This window comes from Pyxicephalus adspersus, chromosome 4 (genome assembly GCF_032062135.1).
Source record: "Pyxicephalus adspersus chromosome 4, UCB_Pads_2.0, whole genome shotgun sequence".
Lineage (NCBI taxonomy): Eukaryota > Metazoa > Chordata > Amphibia > Anura > Pyxicephalidae > Pyxicephalus > Pyxicephalus adspersus.
In genome coordinates, this window is record NC_092861.1 from 36,224,022 (window position 1) to 36,249,382 (window position 25,361).

The following is a 25,361-nucleotide window of genomic DNA, read 5'->3' on the forward strand; positions in this document are numbered from 1 at the left end:
AAAATTAAGCAGGTGTCCTTTGAGGAACCACGGGAGAACTAGAGTTTATGGAGAGTTTAAAATGTATTTTAGTTCAAGTGTTCAATGAAGGACATGGCAGACATCTGGAAAGTCCAAAAGCAGTCCCTAAAAAGAAAAACTGTACCATGACATTTCCAATCACAGCTGCTTCAAAGAGCCAGATTCCACGACTGGCTCCACCAGATACCATGACAATCACTGATAGAACAGAATGTACACATGTGATGATCAGGTAGTGGCTAGCATACCTGGGAGACAGCATTATTTTTCTAGGATAATGAGCAGTGAAAGGGAACATGGTTTGCCTTACCCTAGCAAAGTATACTTGGAGATCCCTGGTGGATCTTATGAATGTGCAATAAGTTACAAAGAAGCTTAAGTTGCTCTAGGAGGGTGTAGCCATTAGGAGAAACTGGTCCTTGTGATATGTCAAGTATCCAACTCCTAAATACAGATACCAGAATTGAAGCAAGGTTCCAGGGGTGAAGAAGTTATATTACCAGTGGTTACCAGAAGACAAAAACAGAAAACGACATACCAAACTTGGAAAGATAATGGAATGAAGAAACCAATGGCCGTTACAGAGCAACAAATGGAACAGCTGGTGGAGCATTGCTGGAGGAAGACACTCTGATGGTGTTCCTTAAAACCATATAGTTCCTCCAGAGGTTGCTAATGGTTCCTTGAGCAATGAGCAGTTTAATTGACACCAATGATCGTTTGGCTATCTGTGTGACATTGTTCCCATTGGACGTCATTGTAGAAGGCGTTCCCCCCACTGACCACCACACTAACGTACAAATGGCTGTGAATATAGTAATTATAGTAGGGGTTCCCTGAAGCCCAGAAAGTTATTTCAAGGGTTTCCTTCATGTTAACAAGTTTGATAAACACTGGTCTAGGAGGTGTGTGCCATACTTCCACATTATAATAGTCACCACTGTAAAACATTAAAATTACACTTTACTGAACATTTTTAAATGGTTATAGTTATATGATCCCATAAACTGGAAGATATAGGTTGCTTGTTAGGTGCAGGTGGAATAGTTCATGATGGGCCTTGAAATGTATATGGTTACAAATGTATTTGCACCTTTCCTGGGATCTTTTATTCCATATAGAATGTATCATTGATTTTTTTTTTCACTACAAACAGGTTACAGATTGAGTAAAAAATAATTTTTTATAAACAATACCCATCTGTACTATAACTCATTGTAATAAAGGTCATTTGTGAGAAGTAAAGAACGGGACTCAGTACAGGAGAATGTAACTACTTATGCCCAGTGTTGCAATGGAGTTATCAAAATATCCTATTTATATTGTAATCGCAATTCATAAAATAGTTTTACACCCATGAAATACTCATAGCATAATTGTACTGCTGAGAATTAAATAATGTTTGCTGTAACATTACAGAGAAATAAAGAATCACAGAGAACTGAGAGGGAACAGCAGTACAATATCACTGAAATGAGTTACAATTAATATCATGAAATGCAGCTCTATACTTTATGCCTCAGCATCGCATTGGGAAAACATTTGAGGGTCATTCAGCTGTTTCCAATTGTAAAAAGTGAAAATGCAATCACTGGTCTGATTTCTACTAGAATACCCAAAGCAACACAGTACGCCATGCTTTGTGACACATTTTAGGCTGTCATAATAATGGAATGGGACAATGCAGGCAACACAAACACAGCATGCAGAGCGTACTGAAGCATATTTTGTGTCTAAAATTTGTTTAATGAGCCCAAAATATGCTGATGTGCCTATATGTTAGTTAGCTAACTTGAATAGTCTTTCATCTGGTGGCTACAATAGGATACCCATGTTTGTGCCAGTTACTATCTTTTTACTTTAGGGATGGTTAAATATGGGAGTGGTTGTACCTAGATAAGGATTAATAATCCTGCCCCTATGGTCCCTCCTGCCCCCAGGCTGTGAGGTGCATAATTACTATCAATTCTTTATTATGTTCACTCTACTTTCTCCTCCTGTCATTTTCTTTTCAGCTCATGAAGCACATCTGATTGGTTCCTAGTGCTGCTCCTCCTTTCAGTGTGAATACTGCTGTGCAAGAAATAGGAAAAGTGATATCTTTTATCTGCCTGGGGTTTGGCTAAGGCTGCATACACATGCCAAATTTTCAGCGCTGGAAACTATATTTTGTGATCATTTCCAGCGGCAAGGAGTGACAGATGGAGCACTGTACACATAGCGCATTCTGTTCTATGGAGATGGAGTTGGACGAGAGAGCAGCTGTGACAGTGCTGTGCTCAACTCCATAATGCGGTCGTTCCTCAATGGTCATTCATGGATCGCTCCAGGTGGTTACATGAACAAAGTCGGGCGACTGCTGTACATGTCATATTCTCACCCGAGACGAGCGCGACCATTCGTATCAGGCAAGGATCCTCTGACGTGAGTACACTAAGGATCTTATACTGGAGAGAGATCCTTTTATTTATTACACATGGAAAGCCACATTTTTTTTAATGAGCTCTGACGGTCAGAAGATTTGTGCCAAAGCTAACAGCATTGGACTCCTGATGCCAAGAATAGGGATGTCGAGGCGGTGAAGCCAAAGTCAGATGATAGCCATGTGATATTCACTTTAACTAATCATCTAACAATGGCGGCTTCTACATCGCTATATTTTCACTTACAAAAAGACCAGCAGATACAGATGATCATATGGGCTCCGTGAGCTCAGAATAGTTCTGCTTTACTGGTACCTGTTGCAGTTATCAGGTGCTTACATCTTACCCAATACAGAATAAATATTGAACTGCAGCGCATTGAAGGAAGTTACTCATAACCCCCAGAATGTCTCTAAATACTTGGGACATTGTGAGTCACAGGAGAGAGAAGAAAATAAATTGTGAATCACTAAATACTAGCTGTAACGCTTGGCTGCAGTGCAAGAACAACTGACCTCAGTGAAAATAACCCAGCAGCCCCGGGCCCGCTTACTCGGCTCAGGAATGTGATCCTTGTTTAACTCTAGGGTTACCATGGCGACACTTTGCTTATGAGTAATAAAGGAGTTAACATATGGAACATTTTCCAGATATTTAAAACATATCTGGAAAACATTTCAACATTTTTTTTTTACTTAAGTCACCTCTCAAGTGAAAAACTAATGGGATTATTTCATCAGGCGGTGTGAAAAGCAATGATATGCAGTAATAAAAAGACTTTGGGGTCTACTTAGTAAATTGAATGACAGAAATTCCTCTTTTTCTGCAGCCATTAGCTGCAATCATTTTTTTCCCTCAAAATTTATGAAAAGAAATTAGATTTTAAATTTTAAGGAGAAATAAAGTGTTTGTCTAATTATTATTTTAGGAAGGGTTAAAACCCCTATTAGGTCTAAATGCTGCTAGAGAAATTTCCCTCATTTTCCTATCCTAAAGAAGTGAGAGGAAATCTCTTCAAAGTTAACAAAACTTTCATCGCTGAGCCCTGTCCTAGAAGAGATGTCTTATTGTTGGCATAACAAACCACAAATTTGGTTTCCAATAACTTTCTTACTGACTAGGGCCACAAGACAAATTAAGGGTACTTTATCATGTATCAAAATACTTTTAATTATATATGCCAAAAGCATCAAATAACATACGTTTATCATAGGGATATGAATACTTTTTAAGGTGGTAAGGGTGCAATTCCCTAAAAAAAGCTATAAAAGCTAGTTTCCATGGCACTAGACCTGTGTTTGTGCCCCAAAAAAGTAATATAAACATTTTTAAGTGGTAATACAGAATTATACAGGAAAAAAAACTGATACAAAGAATATTGAATGAAGACTAAACACATCCCTAAATGTATAGCCTCTAAATAATGCCAATTTCCCCTAAGAAGCTCATTGATTGAAATCATGAAGAATTTAATCATTCCTGGAAACCTCCAACCTGAATTATTTTTTTCTGCAAAAAAGCAATAAGTGCAATCGGTCACAACTGCCAAGTTATCTACTTTTATGTCTCTTTTTCACTAGATTCTATAAATTAGTTTCTTTACCAGATGTTTTCTACAAAGTTGTTATTTACTTTATTAGAGCAGTGTGGATGATCATGCTGAAATTGTCTTTGGCCTGCTTTGTGTTTCTTTGGACACAGCCGGTCCTATTGAGAGCCATTCCCACTGTAGACAAAGCAGGTCAAACGTTCAATCATGCATTTAAAGAGAACCTAGTATGGGTATAACCTAGTATTCTTTTACATATTAAATTAATTTTCTTGGTCTTTCTATTTTCTCATCCCTGATGAGTAGCCATTATCCATTACAATTAATAGCGCTTTGCCATTTTTCCTATCTGAAAGCAGCCATTTCTTCTCTTGGAAATAGACTTTCAATGGGCAGGTTTTTACTGCCTTACCACCCTTACCCTCCTGTGCTTGTGCACAATTGTAGCCTCATATCGCTGTGCGAAATCTTAGTTACTGGTAGAGAAGGGAGGGCGAATTCTCATGATGCACCCCTCAGGGTTTCATCAAAGGGAATAAATACATTTTGACTTCCCTGGTTCTTCCTTTATCAACATGCAAATGAACATTTTCAAATTTTTAATACATGCCTTATTTTTGCTTCATGACATTAACATTATTATTATCAGCCTTTATTTGTAAATCCCCAATATATCACGCAGCACTGCAGCATTTGGTACCACCCTCTGTCACTTTCTGAACTATAAAGGACCAATTTGGAAGGTATATCCTTATACATATGTAGGTATGTTCAAAGTTCGGCCCGGGAGCCAATTGTGGCCCGTGTTCAGATTTCCACTGGCCCGCAGCCTCTGTCATAAAATCAATAACATGCAGCCTGCCAGCAAGGTTGACCACAGTATAAAATACACGCATACAAAAACGCTATTTTATATTGATCAATTGCCTTGCAATTATTGGCCCGCTACTGGGCAGGCATAATCAGTAGGACGGGAATCCCCATGTGTGGAATCCCCTATGACAATATAGTGGGCGTGTGCTGTGCAGGACCCACACGGACCACACCCACTTTGATTTAAAGAAAGTGCTCTGCATGGAGCCCTAACTGACACCAGACTCACCCTGGGCGGCGAGTGCTGTGTGGGACCCATACTTACATTCAGTACCTGCTGAATAGTCGGCCCCCACACATTTTCACCTCACCAAATCTGGCCCTCTTTGCAAAAAGTTTGGACATCCCTGCCTTATACAATATATTTTTTTCATCATACGCTTTGCTCTTTGGGTCGGGTTGGGAATATATAAACTTTAAATAGGATATAAAACAATTGAACATAACTCAAAAAAATGATAAGCAGCAAATATGTTACAGGTACAATCAAATGAAAAAAAAAAGGTGAATGTGAGTTTGGGAGACTCCCCTTTGCCTTCTCCTCCCCCCAATGACGTGTGTCAGTAATACTTCATACAGAAATGGAACTGAAAAAAACGTGAACGTCCATGGAGAATTATTAAGAGACGTCATATATAGCCAGATGTCCTATTTATATAGTGTAACAGTATGCTAATGGTCAAAAACACTTAAAAGAATTGAGAAAACTCCCTAAATAGATGTCTAAATGGAGCTACAACTGATGGTGTGACTTCCTACTGTCTACTCTAAACCATGATATTCTGGCATACAGCTTCATGACTCCATTAAAGCCTGAACACAGAAACAGTATCTATGTGCTAATACACCAGAGGCTACATGAGAGGCTGCAGCTAAAAATAAAAGGTTCTTCAGGGACCAGGTTTTTTTTTCAGTGCGCTGTGTACACTCCAGGGCAAGACATCACATTATGTTACTGCAGATACTCTTTTGAATAAATTGTAAAGTAAATCCAACTATTGCAATCCTTCTATACCTGGCTTTGCATTTTGCAATATTCAAAACTAGATGACCAAGCATGGTTTCCCACAAGTACAAATAGTATAAGATGGCATACAACTGATAGTGAATGGTTTATAGGGGAGTTGGGCATGTTCCTCCATCCATCTTCCTTAATCCTGCAAAATGTTCTGTGAATTACATGGTATTGTTCCCTTTTCTATATAAAAGGGGAACAAATAATTCCTTGCATAATTACTAAGTGAAAATGACAGTTCATTTCGGATTTAGATCTATGTTAACATTTTTGACTTCCTTTTTCTGCTGCATTTTTTTCTTTACATTTTAACAATAGGTAATTTGCATGCACATTAGCACACTGGATAAAAGCAAAGTCACAAAGAAAAGACACATATAATATATATATATCACATAGGGAAATTAACGCTGCTCTCAGTTGGACAGATTTCTCATCACTTTGTGCCCCGAGACTCCACTATAGAGTTATGAGCCCCCCAAAACCCTTATTTCTCTGAATGTTGTAGAATTAATGAAATCTCTCCTGGGAGTTGGTATAAGACAGAACCTGGCACTCTGGCCAGGAGATCTGTCCAACAGCACTCACAAGATATTTAATAAATCAGCGTTAATTCAGCTCATTGGCAATCACCTCATTTCTGAAATACTTATTCAGGTTGGTTTGACCTTATAATATTAGATAGGTATCTAGTACAGCTAACAAACTGTTCAAATGATCAAAGAACACCCAATATGGTTTCTGCTGCTGATTTTCCTCTATAATCTTTTTACAGATCTTCCAATCTTTTTTCTCGAAATGTCAACCACCTGCATGATGAAAAGACTATTGGGCTGACTGACAGATCATTTCCACTCAAATGACAGATTCAGATGATTTTTTTTTTTTAAAACTGATATAATCAAGTTTCATTGTTACAGAAAAATAATGTGCAAAATGACAGTAGGAAGAAGTAGAATTTTTTATTGGTTTAACTAAAAATGACTGTTCTTCTGTTGAAAGATCATTCAACATAGATCTGGTATTTCAGTTCTGATATACCAGCAGGTTTCAACACTAATCACTGTTAGTGGGAAGCAAAATATCTTTGCAGGCTTTCCACCTCTGCCTCTGTATAAAATCCAGCCTCTTGGGTTTGCTACATGCAAATGTGTTCACAAAGAACAAGCTGACTCATCAGTCTTCTGCTTCCCTTTCACTGTCAGTAAGGTGGTAAAGAAGGCTTTGTAATTTTAGCAATTTTATTTTGCACACTAACCTCTTCTGCATCTGGGTCCCCTAACCCAAAGCCTCCCCGGTCCTGAAGATGCCAGTTTTAAAATACAAGTGCCAGATCTTTTGCTTTATGATTTCATCAATGTGGCTGTTCTTTTAGGTCTCAATACTAAAAATAATGGCCAATATTTAATAATAATAAATAATTATTGATTATTAAATTTTTAGAAGTATTACAAATAAAAGAAATGACTCCAACATCTCAAACCTCCCTTTCAGTATGGTATCCGTGTTAGGTGCACCGATCAATTGAAAGCAAATGACTGCTGCACAATAGGATCCCATATGGATACTTCTAGTCCTGTTCTAACAAATGTCTCATTTAGCAAAAGGATGATCCCTAAGATTAAGAAATTATCTACTCAGATATCAAAAGGCCAGTGTGCCAACTGCAGAGTTTGTTGATGGCACCTGCCAGAACGCTTCTATTGTTCTAATAGTAGTAAAGGGTAGATTTGTACTGCCAAGTCAAACATCCTCCTTTGGAGCGCCAATGCTGAGGGCAGCATTCCATATACCACAAACTGACACTTCCAAGGCAATCAGCGCTGCTAAGAAATGCAGAGTAAACAAGCAGGGATAATTCATTTGTTAAATCAATCAACCTAACTGCTGGCCTTGCATTATTATTCAGGTGCACGACAGGTTATTTCCAGTCTTTCTCAGATATAAATAATAGATGTGCATCAGCCAGGCTGTGCGTATCCCTTACACTGAGACCAGTGCAAAGTAACCGGGTCTGAGCTGGGAACACATCTACAGGCACGGCTGTTGTAGGGCACACTAACAGATATGCTGCCCATTTTGTGCTCAACCTATCTAATCAATATTCTGAATGGTAATCAGTCACCCGCAAGTCCCAAAAAACTGCCCACACATGTGTGAAAACTAACACGCTCACTAAAATTTCCTGTAGGCTTTAAAATGATAATGTGTATTGTGTTGCACTGCAATGTTAAGTGCGTCACCGATACTATAGCAGTGTGTGTATTAAAGTGCATTATTGTAAAATGTGGGTTGTGCAATGCGTTATAATGCATCCATATCAGTGGGCCCTAAAACTCACCTGCAAACCCATAGTTTTGACCAACTAAGCTATCCCGTATCACCACCCAAATCCTAATGTTTGCATTCCTAACTCTTCAACATCAGGAAATTCAAAGCTCAAAAACAATGGCCGAAGAGAAAGTGCCTCTATATTGGATCTGTTTAATGATACAAAGCAAAAGCTTAAAGTTACACTGTGCACAGGGAATACACTGTATCGTAACATTACATATCTACATTTTGTGTTTGTGTGCAGCAGCTCTATAGAAGTTTTATGTAATAGGAGTAGGTACTGTGCCTATTTTATTTTTAGGTGTATGGTAATCTAATTTATGTTTCAAACATATTGAAAAAAACCCTCTCCGGAATACTGCAGCACTCAGGAATGTTGTTTACTGGCACAGCAAAAGCAAAAAGAATAAAACACCTTGCTAAGCTCACATTTTGCTGGTTGCTGCCTCCACATTGTTAAGCAACCAGTGCAGGGTTAAAATCAGGGGGAGTGAGCTGCACAGATGTCAACATTCTGCTGACTTGCTAAATGTTCTTATCCTGCTACAGAAAGCTTTGTGTACTAACAGCAGGAAAACTGACAAAATGCTGTATGTGGTGTGCGAGTGGGACTAATGTACTTTCCAAGAACAAGCTTATGTTTGCCATTGTATTTCTCTATTCTGAGTGTGTAAAGGTCCTGCAGTTACACTAGATGTGTGCGACAATGTATGAATAGTCCAGACTTGCTCTAGCACATACATTATTCTATAAGTGGTTTAATAACAATGAGGATTATGATGATAAAAATAATATTAGGAGTGGAGAGATTTCTGCTGAACTGAGTCAGTTCCGTCTTGCGTCTATTTTGAGAAGCAAAAGGACATTTGTTTCCACTGACCACAACAGACAAAAACTATTTGGCAGCTTCCTATGCACGACGGGTTGTTAACACCAACAAATTAGTTTCTTAGGTAAAGTGTATGTTCAGCAGTTTTTTTCTAATTGGATTAGAGTTGATAAGAACTGTGGCTATCCAGGGCTTTATTAAAGTCAATTTTTTGCATTCAATGTTCTGGTGACAAAGGTTTCACCAGAAAACTTCTCCAAAACCAACACAAAGGAATTCTAGAACCCCAATTTTGCTTTGCCTGTCCCTTGTAGACTTTTCTGTGTGTGTTATGTGTTTATTCTGTTGATACCATGGGAAATTTTTTGTAAAGAGCCCTGAATAACAGTGAAACCCAACTTGAGTTCAAATCAGTCCCCACTCTTTCCAAGACTAAAAAAAAGTTTTGATGGAGCTACACCTTTAGGGACCTATTTATATTGGTGCAGTCTATTGTGTTTAATCTTTAAAAAGTTAAATTTTTCCTGCAAAAAAGTATGGCACAGAAGCACACCATTGCATGTTACCACATTGGACCCTGCTAATATATTACAATATCTATACAGATACAAATATACAGCACAAACTTTCTAAATATTCCAAAACTCTAGTTATAAATTAGGCTATTTCTGGAGCACGACTGGCTACAGAATATAAAATTCCAGTGTTATCCTTGAAAGAAAGCCTTTTGTACAACTCACTTGAGAACAGAAGTACAGATCACATATTTGACTTTCATTCAGAGCATTAAACTCATATTCCGGAGAGCAGAAATAGGCTATTCTTAGCCTCAACTGCCTATCAAAACAGTGAAATATTAAAGAAAATCTGTACTGAGAAAAAGCCTGCCTACCTGCTTCTGAAAATGCTAGTTGTCTGGTTGTTTCTGGTTTCAACACTAATTCATGGACCTGGAAATAAACTCAGAACTCCTAATATACAGTACATACATGTATCTAGTCATTGATTGTTCAGAATCCATGGGATAGGCAAGACAAGTAGGCAGAAAGCATTTGTAGAAGATGTAATTCTCTGCTAAGATTTCATACAATACACAATATCCTAAAATCGTCCTTTTAGAAGAAAACAGAAGCCAACTCCATTGTTTAGTCTGAAAATGAATGAATGATACTCTCAGCTAGCACAAATACATTTTTCACCCAATCACCTGGTCAGACCTGATCCTTGTGCTTACAAACACTGCCAGGCAGTCATATCACTTAACAGGTAAAAAAAAATACATTATACACACTGCAAAACATACATTTGCTATAAGTAAGATTGAACATAAATGTAATACTTACGATCAAGTCCATTGATGTATCGCATTGTAATTTCACAGTGACCCCATACAGCGCTAACAATAGGATAAAGTTTTTTCCCTTTTAGTCCTCTAAAGGCAACTCCTAAATATTGTCCATCGACTATGAAGCTAAGAGTCCCCTCATCCATATCTAACACTACCAGTAAGGGGTCTGGGAGTACAAATGATTCATCAGGTTCTAAAAAGGCTGGATATGTAACACCAGGTTGGTTTTTACAGTTATGATAAAGTTTGTTTCGTCCTAGGTCCCAGCCCCAAGACTCACTATTGCTTCCTACCAATGAAGTATATCCAACAGAATGTAAAGGGGCATCAGCAGTTGCTACCCCAACAACAGCATGGGTTCCTCTTTGCCTGGTGGGCCAATGAATCTGCCAAACATGAAGGCCTCTTGTATAGCCAACTTTCCCACGGATGCAGTCTGTACTTTGTGCAACTGGGTGTCGATGGAACGTCAGACGGTCGTCCTCTTTCACAAAAATATTCAATGACCGATCCTCATTATTCCATGCGTGTTTATACTGAACGTCCAATGTGGCCATAGGCATGTCCAGTAGCATATCTAATCGAGCTGGTTTACAAAAGTCTGGGCCCCTTAGTTCTCGTTTGACTGGTCTGTAAGGTGGATCCCGCACATCCACAGACTTGATGCTCCCTGAGATCTTTTGACCCATTTCTTGTCTGTGGGCTAACAAAAAAGGGGCAGGGTAAGGGAAAGGGTGGGTGTTCCTCTGTTTCCTTCTGTTACCTCATGAACACATTTTATCTGGAAACCCCATTTCTTGTCCACCAGCAGTTGTCTTTGGAAGATCTTCAGTAGAAAGTTACACTTCTAGGACCTTATTCCTGGAAGAAAGAAACAGAATATATAAGCTATGAATGAAACAACAGAGGAGGGGTTACACACGAAAATGCAGATCAATAACCTCAGCCTTGGACTACATGTTCCTAAACACTGTTTATCTTACACAACATAATTTGTCGGACATTGCCTAGTTCTTCTTTTAGGGCACATTATTTCAAAAGCAAACATCAATTTAGTGCTTTGTCTAGTAAGACCAGCAAGAAGAGATATTAGGTGGATTTTAGCACACAAAGCTCAATAGAAAAGACTAGTATGTTTTTTTTTTTGCATTTCCCGGATAGGATCTAAAAATAAATGATTTACTGTACATGTAATAGTGTGGACATGCAATGTTCAAAGAGACAGCATGTCAGCAAAGGTTTTGCCCAGCAGAGCATTTTCCGTAATACCTTCAAACTGCCAGTCATGAGAGACTATGTAACTTTGCTCAGACTTCAGAGGGCTTCTTCTTGAAATGTACATACATAACGCCATAAATTTCCTTGCCATCAGCTGTGGCTGACAGTTACTCTCATCCTGGACAGACTCTGACTAAGTGAACGAGTGTCCAGAAAACAAAATGTGCCTGAGAATGTACAGAGCGCACAGTGTGCTTCACAGACAATAACTTCCTCTGATTCATAATGGGATACAAATAGTGCTTTCCTTGCCTCCACCCCTCCACATCAGTCTAGCCAAAGCCTCGCCTTTGGATGTCAGAACATTATTCACATACTTCTAACTAACGGTTCTGCATTGGAGATCAGAAAACACATATTTCTGGCACTGTGTCAGATATAATATTTTCTTTATACATTCTGCAGTGCAGTCCTTAAAGGGGTTCTCATACTGTCTATATTCTACAAACCTGTGAATAAAAAGCAAGTGCACAAAACTAATATCTGAATACAATTATTGGTTGAAATTTTGCAGTTTGATATTATCAATCATTAGCTCTATTGAGTCTTTTTTTCCTCCTGTGACATTGTTGTACCTGTCATGTTCCATTTCACCTTAGACTCAGATTCAAGCTCCTGTGCTTTGCCTTCAAATCTCTCCAAAGTTATTGTCCCACTTATTTTTCTGACCTGGTAGAAAAATACTCCCCCAGCAGCTCTCTCCGCTCCTCCAATGACCTAATAATGACTTCCTCACTCATAACCACATCACACACACACGGATACAAGACTTCTCCAGAGCTGCCCCAACTCTCTGGAATGGTCTTCCTCATCCTATTCGGCTTGCTCCTATTTTCTGCTCATTTAAAAGAGAACTCAAAACCTTCAAACTTGCCTACCCATCTTCATCTGTCTCCTAAACCCTCACTACTTCCCACCACTACATATCTCCCATCCTATTGTGTGATACTTCCCCCACCTCCTAGATTGTAAGCTCTTCTGGGCAGGGTCCTCTCCTCCTGTGTCACTGTATCTGTCTGTTATTTGCAACCCCTATTTAATATAATAATAATAATATTAATACAGGTTTATCATCTTCAGCCCTTATTTATTGTACTGCACTGCATAATAACTGCTGGTGCTTTACTGTATAAATAAAAGTTAATATTATTAATAATAAAGATTAAGATAATTATGTTTTCCTAGTATTCAATCAGAGTAAAAAAGTAATGAATACATAATAAAGCAGATTACCCTTCATAACACAAGAAATATGTTCTAAACGTTTGCAGAATATAGTTTATAAATAGTTTACCAGTGAAGAAAACTCATTGGGTTAACTTCTGCTTTACCCAATTGCACATATATGACTTCCTTTTACTCAGACTACCACCCTGAAAGCAAAGAGTATAACCCTTGGGTAAGGTTCTAATTCCAACTTGAACCTTAAACGGGACTGTGAATAAGTATTATTAATATTATTATTATTAATAAATAGTATTTATATAGTGCCAACATATTACTCAGCGTTGTTCATTAAATAGAGAATCTTTCTCTGCCTGCGTGTGTTAGAGCTGGGTGCCTTACCTGCCAACCCCCAGCTATAAAAGAAAGGAGACACATGCTCTCCATAGGTGAAAGGTATTTGTCTTAATTTTGATGGTTTAATGTAGCAGTGGAGGGAATGTAAGTATATGCAGATAGGTAAGCTGTAGGTGTAGGTAGGTGAACCTATATGGCAGTTTACAGCAAAGCTCTTGATCATCTTCCTAAACATACCCCTAGCACCCCTATTTACAATGATATCTGACCCCGCATCCAGTCTTCTCCAGTAGACATCAGTGGAGGTGATTACTAAGGTCATGATACAAACTGGCATCCACATTATTTCCTGATCATGCTAACATAAACATGGCCATGCCTTTACTGAAAAGTCAATATACATATTTACCCACCAGAGGCTAGGGAAGAACAACAAGTCCTAAGATTATACTCGTACAACAGTGCAGTTTGTACATTGCAGAAAAGTGTTTTGTTGTTTGATTTTCTATGGGCTGTAACTGTGTCAGCAATGTGATCACTAAGACAAGTCTGTAATGTACTGTACATGGGGGAGTGTGCGTCACTGTATAAGCATCACAGACAAGGACATAAAACCTCATTTGTAACACTAAAGGCTTACAAATCATCAGCAGACATTTACATCATATGCCATCACATTTCAACACCACCAAGGTTAACTGTTGTTGTGTTTTTCTAAAAAACAGACTGTACTGTGTACTGTATGTGCTGTATTTTCCGGCTCTTTAATTAAGTTTCCTTACATCTGCTGGGCTTGCTTGTGTCACTTTCATCTCCTTTTATTACATTACCTGATTAAACATGCTTTGCGTATCTCTCTGACATAAAACAACAGCTGGAAAGGTTCAGAGCTCCCAACACTCATATTTGAGTTCATGTACTTAAAGTGTTTCTAAACCCCCCCCCAAACAAAAATGTAGTAAGTTGCAGGTTACCAGCCCTTAAGGTGCGTACACACTTCCAATTTTTATCGTTCAAAACTAACGACGAACGATCGATTGGGCAAAAATCGTTCGTAAAAAAAGTAACCAACGACGCCGACGAACGAGGAAAGTCGTTGGAAACGAACGACCGGACCGGCGGATCGGATTGGACGACGATTGTTGAACATCGTTCGTGTGTACGATCGTTCGTTGATCGTCCATGGTCTGAGCATGCGTAATGAACGAACGTTCGTTCACTTTCCTGTCGTGCACATAGTTCCTCTATCGCTCAAACGATCGTATCTATTGTGTGTACAATATCTACGAACGATCGTGTCGTTATCTCTATGTGCAGGATCGGTGCTATACGATCGTTCGTAGATATCGTGCAGGATCGTTCGTCGTTCGTTTTCCAACGATAATAATTGGAAGTGTGTACGTAGCTTTAGATATAGTGGTTGCATTCATTTTTTGCACCCTTTTGTTACCAGTTATCTTCATCTACTAATCCTGTCCTCGGGTGGCTTTATCACTCACTCTGTATAGGGAATCATGGTTGTCACACAGGCTGGACTTCAAACATGTTGTCTACATTACATGTGGGATGATGGGATTGGTGGTAGAAAGCTAATATTGTTTTATTGTTCCAGGTCATCACTCAGGAAGTGACAAGGATACTTTCTGGCTGAAAAAGTAATGGATCCATCATATCTAATGAATGATAACATGCAGTATATCACATTTTTGTTGTTGGCTTTAGGTATAGCATAAAAAAAGCAATTCTAGGAAACAAAATAATTCAGTAATGTATTAATAATATATAGTAAACACCTGGGTAAAAGCTACATTTATGCTAAAAAAGGAAGTTGATACTAGATTTGGAAGCTCCGGGTCTCCCATATTCCATATAATATTCAATTTGATCATGTAAACACCTGATAGACAACTAGAAGCGGGAAGGTAAAGCAAAAAAATGCCAAAAAAGCTGCTTCCTAGAATGCTGACATTTGTTACCTTTCCACAATTTGAGGCATTTGTGTACAGATTTCTGTGGCTACACTTTAGCTATCAAAATGTGCAGCTCAAGAGTTTGTTACCTGGTACCCATATTAAAAGAACTCTCAAAGTTTGCAAGAAGGAAGAGAAGAAGGAAGAAGAGGCAGTGCCCTGGGATGGAACAGGGACAGGTGGGTATCACAGCGTTTAGTTGCAGCGTTAGTTTGAACATTTTTATACTATTATCCTTATATATATATATATATATATATATATATATATATATATACAAGTCTTATTTTACAAATACACAGGTGCTTTCATACTTCAATGAGCACACAATACATGTTGGGTTGTCAGAAAAAGCCCAACACTAACTCGATGCTTGTTGAGACTTCTCTTGGGGACTGAAAATTGAAACTGGGTGATCACTATTAGAATTGATTGAGGAGAGGGGAGGACTGACTTAGGCTAGGTACACACATGCAATAATTGTTGTTAGAAAATGAACAATTAACGACAGATCAACGATTATTTTGAATGATCGTATAGTGCGCGATTCTGTACATGATACGATTGTTCAAATATATTCCACCAATAATGTACACACACTAGGTACGATCGTTTGAGCGATGCAGGAAGTGACGTGCACCAAATAAAGTGTACCCAAACGGATCCACCAGGATGGTAGCTCATTTTCAGCAACATTCCTCATTCATCGGCGTCATTGTGAATTTTTTTGTTAACAATTATTGAAGGATCTGATGTTAATCATTCGTTTCCAACGACAAATATTGCTTGTGTGTACATAGACTTAGTGCTGTCTGTGCACATCTGTGTTCAGGTCAGTACTGCAGTAAACAATGTTGAATACTGGAATACAAGACACACTTACCACCCTGCTGGAAGCAAAAAGGTAAATGATAATATGCAAGAAAAAAACAAAAACACAAATTCCTTTCAAAAAATAGAATTTGGTAAGCAGGAGGTATGAGAAGTTTCCACTTTCAGTCAAGAGTTTTATTCTTCACTATCCACAGGCCTATATCCATGGGCTCCTACATTTTCTTCAATAAACAATCATAATGCCAAGTCACAGTACAGCTTTCACATTAGAATTTGTTCTTTTTCTTTTCATAGAAAAATATGTCTCCAAAAAGAGTACTAGATTCATGGCACCGGAACCTTCCAAAACATTTATCGGCCAAAAAGGAGAATATTTTCCATAGTGAGCATACCGTGCTGACAAAACAGAGAATCAATCCAATTTCCAGCTTAACAGTATGAATATTACCTTCATAAAACAAACTTTTATTCCACACAATATCAGCTTCTCCACATTCAAGACTAAAATATGTAGCTTATGTGTGTCTTTGGCACATATTCCTATTTGCTACATGGATAAAAAACCAGAGTGTATGCATCTGTGCCCATTCCTCCAAGTCAAGAAGCAGTTGGGCAGAATATCCAGATCACATATTCTTTAATTATTTGCTGAATATTTTTCCTCTGACCAAGTGAATTCCTCATCCTGTAATCTGAACATTCCACAAACATCTCACTGTTAAAAAAAATAATCAGGATACATTAGACATTTCCATCTACCTAATCTAGCTAAACTACAATTCGAATTAAAAATCTACCTTCAAATTAAATGTGACCTCAGTAAACCTTGTCTGGGAGTGTGGGACACTGCACATTGTGCTTTTGGAGGCTTCCAGTATTCTCCCTGATCCTGGTCATTAGAAACCAGCATATAACATAATACGACTCCTGATACCCATAGTAAAGCCATCATTTTCCACAAAGCCACAATTCCCTACTATTGCAGATGTCAATCTGAAGCACCATACACACAAACATACAGGAGTAACTGCAAACACTGCCAACAGCTCTCTCCCTTTTGCTGCATTTTTCAAAATACCCCCTTTGGAACCTTCTAGTTACTGCCATAAGGGGATATTTCATGTGTATCTCCAGTTTTAGATAGAATGGTGAAAAAGCAGTTCTTTTGTCTGGTTTTTAGTGTAGTGAGTCTATGTGAGGGCACCTACAGTGAGTGAAAAGTGAGGAGAAATTCAACATTTCAGAACTATTCCCAGAACAAAGGGTGAGAAGAAAACTTCCAATAGGACACTTAACTTAGAGACAATTCTATATGAATGGATTTCCATTTCAACCACCAGTATGAACTAGCCCTTACTGATCTAGATAACCCTTTAAAATATAAAAGGTCAATGTAAGCACAGTGGCCAACACTTTTGCCTTGCAGTGTCTTGGCTCGAGTCTTGGCCACAGAGTCAGCACAGAATCTGCATGTTCTACCCATGTTTGCATAGTTTTCCCTGGCCATTCAGGTTTCTTCTCTTCCCTAAAAAAAATAATGGTAGGTAAACTGGTTTTCCTATTAGGACTAGACACATTTTCACTGTGAGGCACTATAAAGGTAGGAAGGTAAGGAAGAGTTCCACTTATTTCCTTTTGTATTTCTGAGACAGGAAGAAAACGTAAATTTCATCAATGGATAACAGGCAGAAAAAATATTTGGCAACGGTTTAGACCATTCCCTGCTTTATACAAAACTAAAAAAAATTAAGTGCTGTTGAAAATGTCAACATTATGTTTATTGGCCTTTTTAGTAGGCACTTTTTTAGCAACACATCCCTGTCTTCAGTATTACTGGGCCTACTGGTGACCTTTCCTATAGAAATACTTTTTCAGGAAGGCCTAAGTTTATTATTAATAAACAGGATTTATATAGCGGCAAAATATTACGCAGGGCTGTACATTAAAGTTTAAATCCAGTAGTAAGGGCCACGGTCAGAATAAATTGCCCTTACTTTACTGTTCAAGGGTAGATGAAACAATCACTTAGATAGTGGTCAGTACTTTACCATTCATGCATAATTGAAGCCCATAGACAGGCAGGTAGACCAGTATATGCCATCAGAATATTCATTAGAGAGTAGGAACTTTGAAAAGCTCACCAAATAAGTTTAATATTTCATGAGACCAGCAGTACAATGACTCATGAGTAAAACAATGGCAGGAGGATGCAGTCTCAGTGCTTAGCCATCTCCATAGAGACTCACAATTTCCCAAGAAAAATGTTTAGGATTTAAAAAAAAAAAAGTATTATCAATAAATGATTATACAGTGAAATGTGTGCTAAGAGATAAAGGAATGTAACTTTAATTACACGGTAAGTCATTTTCACTGCAAGCTATTAAAGTCTGCACATCCATTCTTATATTTAATCCAGCTGAAAATACTTCAATACAATTTGCAGGTTTAAGCAAGTCCAGGGGTCCAAATGATTGCTCATTATATTTAATAGAAAGTTGAAGGTATGTGAATTGGTTAACCACAAAAACTGCCTTTGTCACCAATCACATAACAGACAAAAGAGGAGACTCGGATGTTATGATTCAGCTCTATAACTCCAGCTGCATGTAGGAAAGAATGGGATTAAAAAATCAGGGCCTACGGCATATTTGGGTATGAGAATTTCCGTTGTTATTTCTTCAGTGATTGCCGTTATATTGTGTTGTCAGCTACAGTAATAACAGGTTAAGAATTTAAGTGGATAATTAAAATACACAAATAATCAGCATTACTAATCTGCAATCTACTTTTAAATAAAATGCACCTTTTCAGCATTTCTGGTCGATCAATGGGATTTTTCTGTTCTTACAGGATCTTTAATATGGATATATGGCTATTTTGTATATTCTGGGTCTGCCACCCCCTCCTGTATGAATCATAATGAATACACTTTCATCAGTAATGCTGGGTGACACAGCAAACCTGGAATGGATCTGGTCCAGGACTGCAAACATTGGCTAACAAACAGCAAATGATTTTTAAGAAATCCATTCCAGTTTGCTCGATCACCCCGCTTTAGTGATGAAAGTGTATCCTCTCCAGCCTTTGAGAGCTTTAATAAATCAGGCCCTCTGACTCATGAATGGTTAATGAAAGCATGGTGGCCAAGTGACTAGCACTCTTGCCATGCAGTGTCCTGGTTTGTGTCTCAGGCCAAGTCACTATCTGCACATAGTTACTCATGGGACTGCCTGTTTTTCCCATGTTTGTATGATTTATTTCTCTGTTTTCTTTTTATATCTTAAAAATATACTGTTAAATGACTCTCCTAATATATGATCTAGGTTATTGGTAGAACTAGACATAATATTAGTTAGTGAGCCATTCTGAAGGACCTGAAAAGAAATTTTCCCTGACCTAAGGGGATCTTATTTCCTGATGCATCCCTGAAACGGGAAGTGAAGGTAAATTTCCACATTGGATAACCAGCAGGTCAGAATTATATCAATGCTAAAAATAATAAATGTTGTATATTCAGAACAAAGAAAAAATAAAACCATGTTAATTTTACATTTTCTGTGTTTTAAAAGATAGACTATCCTATTTTTGGGAAGGTAATTATGTGAGGAGTTGATAAAGCTGCTGATGTTTAACGACTATGCAATTAAGTGGTAAGGTCAGGAAAACTGGAGAACAGTATGCAGCCCGTTTAGTAAAGGCAGTTCTTCTGATCGACATAATATAAATATACTCTGTTTGATCCAATATCAACTAAAATAAAATTGGATTGACCACGGATTTTATATTTACAAGGTCTCATTTGGTTCTTTCTTTGTTTAAGCTGATGTTTCTTTTGAATCAGAGTACAGAGCAAATATCAGAACGAGATGTCATTTTGCTCTTTTTAAATATATGATGCTGTAGAAATAGTGTCCATAAAGACTCTGCTGGAAGAAATTGCCACTCTTTAATCTATTACTGAAAATACAGAACACAATGCTAATTGAATACTGAGGAAAAAAGTCTAATTGGTAAATATAATGTGATGTTACAAATACGGCCTAATTACTGAAAGCTGGGAATGTGTCTGTCTATGGAAAAATAATAAAAGGGTTATGTGATACACTAAGGGGTGAGGATAATCTGATCAGGATCTAATAATCTGCTGGCTAAGGTCAGGAGCCTGTTGCTAATAGCAGGCTGCCTCCGCTCTTGTGTTTTGACCAGACAAGACAAATCAGAGAGGCCTGCGGGATATTCCATCCATCTCTGAATATCAGATTCCTGTATTTCCTGTCAATTGCACTGGACTAATTTTAGCAGCAAGATGACATAAGTATGCTGGAAAAAAAAACTAAATGCCCATGGGCTTGACCAGTACTCTGCGTACATCAGCTATGCAGAAACTAAAATGTCACCAACGCAGTTCAAGGTAACCCTTTCCCTGCCAAGAGAGTCTGCAGATTGGTCCCAACTGACCCCTGTGTTCAATGGCCTTGTGTCGTTATTTAAATTTTATATTATAATTATTATTTTCAAATTTTAGTGTCTGATTTTACCAGTTACTGTATACAGATCTACTCTAATGTGTCTGTGCCTTACAAATGGTATATCACACCATACCAATGCCAATGTTTCTAGGTTCAATTACAAGACAAAAACCATCCTTGCTCAAATGACTGGTCAATGACGCCAACGAACGAGGAATCTGGCTGGTAACAAACAGCCGTTCTGGCGGATCTGATTGGGCGACGATTGTTCGTAATCCATTGTGTGTACGGTGGTTCAGTGATTGTGGATTGTTCTGTGATAAACGTTCTCCTTTACATGTCACTTCCTGCATCACGAACGATCGTGTACACTATTGGTGGATTAAATTTGAACAATCCTATCGTTACAAAATTGTGCAGAATACGATCGTTTAAAATATTCAGGAATAATTGTGGAGCGTTTGTTTTCAAACAATAATAATTGCATGTGTGTACCTAGCCTTACGGTTCTTTTTTTAGGTTTTAGGTCTCTAAAGTATATTTGTGACTGCACGCTGTTACCATGAAATACCAGACAAATGGTGAAGGGGCCTGCTAGACAGAAACCAAACTGTCCATAATAGCAAGCATTCCCATGATTTAGCTACTTAGGAAAGTATCACCTTTAGATCATATTGTATCATGGTATACTATTTAGTTAGTTTTGGTTTCTAGGTACATTTAATATTTGTTAAATATTAGCAAGAAAACTTGATCCTAAAAGTCATATTCTACCCCCAATATCTTTATAGACTTTAGAAGCAGAAAATGCCATTTCCTATTAACGTTAACATCATGCAATATTTATGGTGCCTGAAGAGAAACTCATGAATAGACTGATCCTAGCCATAGCATAATGGATATGTTCATCTCCCAATTGTCACATGAGCCCAGGGGCAGCCATTGTTTTTTATTGCCAGGCCTGATACATGCACAACACTTCAGAAGATGCCAAAAAATCCACATGAGCAGAAAGACAATGGAGTATTCCACATTCAAAGTGTGGATTCACATAGGGGAAATCGATGAGGAAATTTAGGGTTGGGGTTATGATATTTTTTTTTTGACAAACAGTTCAACCTTACCCTGAACCAAAACCAAAAAATAAATTGCCATTTTGACTGTTTAGGCATAGCAGGCCAAGCAAATAGTGGTTATAATTATTACACATTATTACACAGTATTTATATAGCACCAATGTATTACGCAGTGCTTTACAAAGTCCATAGTCATTTCACTATCTGTCCCTCAAAGGGGCTCACATGTCCTTCCCATAGTCATATGTCATTACTACAGTCTAGGGGGAATTTTTGGGGGAAGCCAAATACCTAACTGCTTGTTTTTGGAATGTGGGAGGAAACCGGAGTACCCGGAGGAAACCCACACAAACACGCGTAGACTTTAGCATGAGAACTATCACAAGACAATGAGAGGAATGTAACTGCTCCCTTTAAACTGAAACACTGGGTGTTTTGGTGCCAGTTGCAGTGGAGGAATGAGCGCCAGTGGAAGAATGAGCATCAGGGGATTGCAAGTTAGTATCAGAAGTCAATGAGCCATTCTATGTACTCTTCCCAGAGACATGGCCCTGGATAGAAAGGTTGCAGTGTCTATTTAAATAAAAACTCTATAGCTGACTCTAATTTAATGTACACCTAAACTAAGGAATAACACCAAATGAACCTCTGGAAATGAATCTTATTCTCTTTTCTTGAGAGCTTACAAGACACCAGCACTGATCCTTCTGGTCTCATTATCAGTGCCTGTATGTGGGCTGTATTACAATGGGCTAAACATTAAGTGTGTCCAGGATGTGAACATTAAAATTCTACAATATTCTAACTAACAGTATCAGTGCTTTAAAACAAGCCCTCACTGAACTCTTTAGATGCAGGCACTGTGGAGCAATTCATTCACTCATTTACAGACCATTCTGCTCCTCTCACCCAGTGCACCTGCTCTGTTTTTGAATTAGAAATAACAGAGCTTCCAAGTCACTGCCGGGAGGTCAATATCAGCTTTAGTAAAGCACATTTACTTTGTTAAGATAAATAAAAAAAAAATAAATACTTACTTTCCATAACCAGGCCACATTTACCGCTGATCACAAACAGTACAGGACATGACACAAGCAGCCTCAGGTATCTGTGCTTGCCAGTATGTCTCTACATATACATGGACATTACTAAGTTCACTTAGTTTTGTGAAGAATAAATACAATTATGTCCAAGTGAAATGGCAAGGACATTATGATCTTAGGAAAGGTTGATGTTTTTCTATTCAATGCCGTCAATTTTTCCTGCAGGATAAACCAGGACCTGTGGCATTGAGCCCTCCTGACGCAGATTTGCTCTCGCTGCCAGGGACATATTATTTCGGGAATGTGAGAAGACACGTGTGGTTCCAGTGTACTGTTCTACAAGAATTCCTAGAAATACTGTAAATCTCCGTGTAACAAGGAGTTTCCTGTTATGTCACACATGCTTGGAGTACAGTCAGGAAATGTGATGCACGGCAGAAGTGGGTACACGCTTGGACTCCATGTAACGTGGACAAATGGAAATTATTACACGCTCTCCCTCCCAGTTTTTTTACATCTCCGTGAAAATGGAAGGAAGTTATGGCTCCAAAAGAATACAGAATCTACTTCAAAGGTCATTTTAGGACATAGCTCTCAACACCTACTAAACATTATATATGAATTAGCTTATTGTGTAAAGACTTATAAAAAACACTGCAGAACATCGGTCAAATTATGTCCACATGACAAGGAAATGCTCTCTGCAGCATTCCCCAAGGGGTCTTATAAAGCAACCCCTAGGGGCAGGACCTTGATGCGCTGGCTTTGCAAAAAGTTGCATAATTATTGATTTTCAGCTTTTTGGCTCATGTCAAGTGTAATTGTTCTGTTCAGTTTCAATGCCTGTGATTTGTACTCCCATAACTAAAAGGTGGGTGGTAGGGATTTACTCCCCACTTGCTTGCTGATGTGGTCATTGCTGACTAGTCTGGTCAGGGGTCCTTGCAGAAAATGTTCTGGAATGGCATGCTAGGTGTGCCAGTATTATGCATAATGTACTTGATAAGACATGTTGCTTCAAGTATGGCTCTAGGACACAACACCTTCTTATAGGTACACTTTTTTCGTACCTGCCTCCTAGGCTGTGCTTTTTGGCTAAAAGACTAGTTGGGTGCCAGACATAGTACCCTGTTTCCCCGATGATAAGACACTGTCTTATTTTTTTTTGAAGGCCAAAATATGCTCTAGGGCTTATTTTCAGGGGGATGCCTTATTTACCCATGAAGAAGACTACAGTACACATTTTTACCTAAAAAGGGGGGGCTGTCTTATTTGATGGCCCTGCCTTATCATCGGGGAAACACGGTATAGAAAGGTGTGTGCTGCATGTGAAACTACTACTTTTAGTGGTAGGCTATCCTTTATGGTAGGCTCAAATGGTATTAAAAGCTTAAGATTTTAAAATGCAAAAAAAGTCAGAATTGTTGGGAAATCCAAATCCAACCATATCATTTTTATTTCCCTTAAAAAGGATGTGTCAGATTGTGTCTTAACAGGCAGATCTATGGCTTAAACTTAAACTGCACAGGGCCTTTATTTGATAAATAAGTGATAATATATATTACATTTTCTTGCTTGAACCCAGCTGGGTTTGTACATCCACCAAAAATTAAAAACTGTATACCATAAGTATAATGAAATAAGGCCTTTAGCGGTATAAAAAGAATAATGAGCTACCCATTGTAAAATGTATGTCCCCCAAGCAGGACCCCTAACCGGTATGTTTGATACACTATACCCAGGGTGCAATTACAAGAACAGCAGGCACATAAATAGCCCGGACACACATTCCAAAAGTTGTAAATTATAGAAAAGGGTAATGTCCATATTTTGGCTAAACAAACTTTCTGGCCTACTAGCGTATAGAGTAATGGCTGGTGTGATTGTTACGGTAGAGTTGTTTCTCACGCTCAGTGCAGTCAGACATTGCTAGTTTTGCTGTGTCTAGCAGTGCATGGTGGGATTAGGAGTTTAAACAACAGCCTTAGGCACCATAAACCTGAAGTAATATGTAGAAAATAGGAAGCAGCAAGGATTCACAGTGCTGTCTTTCACAGCATAAATAAAAGGATCAGAACTAACAATTCCTTTATCTAAATGTACAAATAGATTGCATTTTCTTCAAAAGCTTAAAACATCTGTAGGTTTAGTGCTTGAAATATGCAGACGCAATTGACAATAGATGTAATTAACAATGTTAATAAAGGTTTGCAGGGTAAATGGAGAACCTGCATTTTTTTCTATTCATTTTTCAACAACAAAAAAGTTCCTTTAACCAACATACCTACGACGACCCTATGTTGCATCTGATGGACAGTTGACCATGACAGTCAACTAGAATCTATATTTCACTGGGCTGCACTATTGACCTTTGCATTACCATATTAAATAGGCTGTATGTTGTGGTATGGATGACATGGAGTCGAACAAACCCCTGGAAAGGGCTGAAAGTGAAACTTTAAAAAATTACAGATGTTCTCTTTTTAAACCTTTTGCATGGATGCCATTGTAAGCACTTGTTTTATAGCTCTTTAAACTTTTTAATTGGCCCAACTGGACCTACATCTGTCTATCACTTGGGTACCTTGGCCTTTATTAACACAAGTGCAAAACACATTCAGTTTCTGGTATATTCAGCATGATGAATGGCTTTTAACAGTCCCTGCCAAAGACAGTGATGAAAGCCTCAGGCCTACAAAGCATGACACAGAGTACAGCATATACTTCACTAACATGAAATAAGGCGTTTTGCCCATTTTCCTCTAGAATAACCTAAAT

At 38.2% G+C, this 25,361-nt stretch overlaps 1 protein-coding gene across 3 annotated transcripts in view; it reads right to left on the reverse strand.

Moving 5' to 3' along the window:
- Positions 1–25,361, reverse strand: part of SPSB4 (splA/ryanodine receptor domain and SOCS box containing 4) — a 91,225-nt gene that overhangs the window by 44,836 nt on the left and 21,028 nt on the right. For 2 of the 3 annotated variants that reach the window (XM_072407875.1, XM_072407877.1), the window contains exon 2: positions 10,388–11,253. In XM_072407875.1, the coding sequence (XP_072263976.1) occupies positions 10,388–11,081 (694 nt within the window). In that variant the 5' untranslated portion in view covers positions 11,082–11,253. Of the gene's footprint in view, positions 1–10,387; positions 11,254–11,661; positions 11,871–25,361 lie in introns of those variants that run through there. The other variant, XM_072407876.1, reaches the window with a different exon arrangement.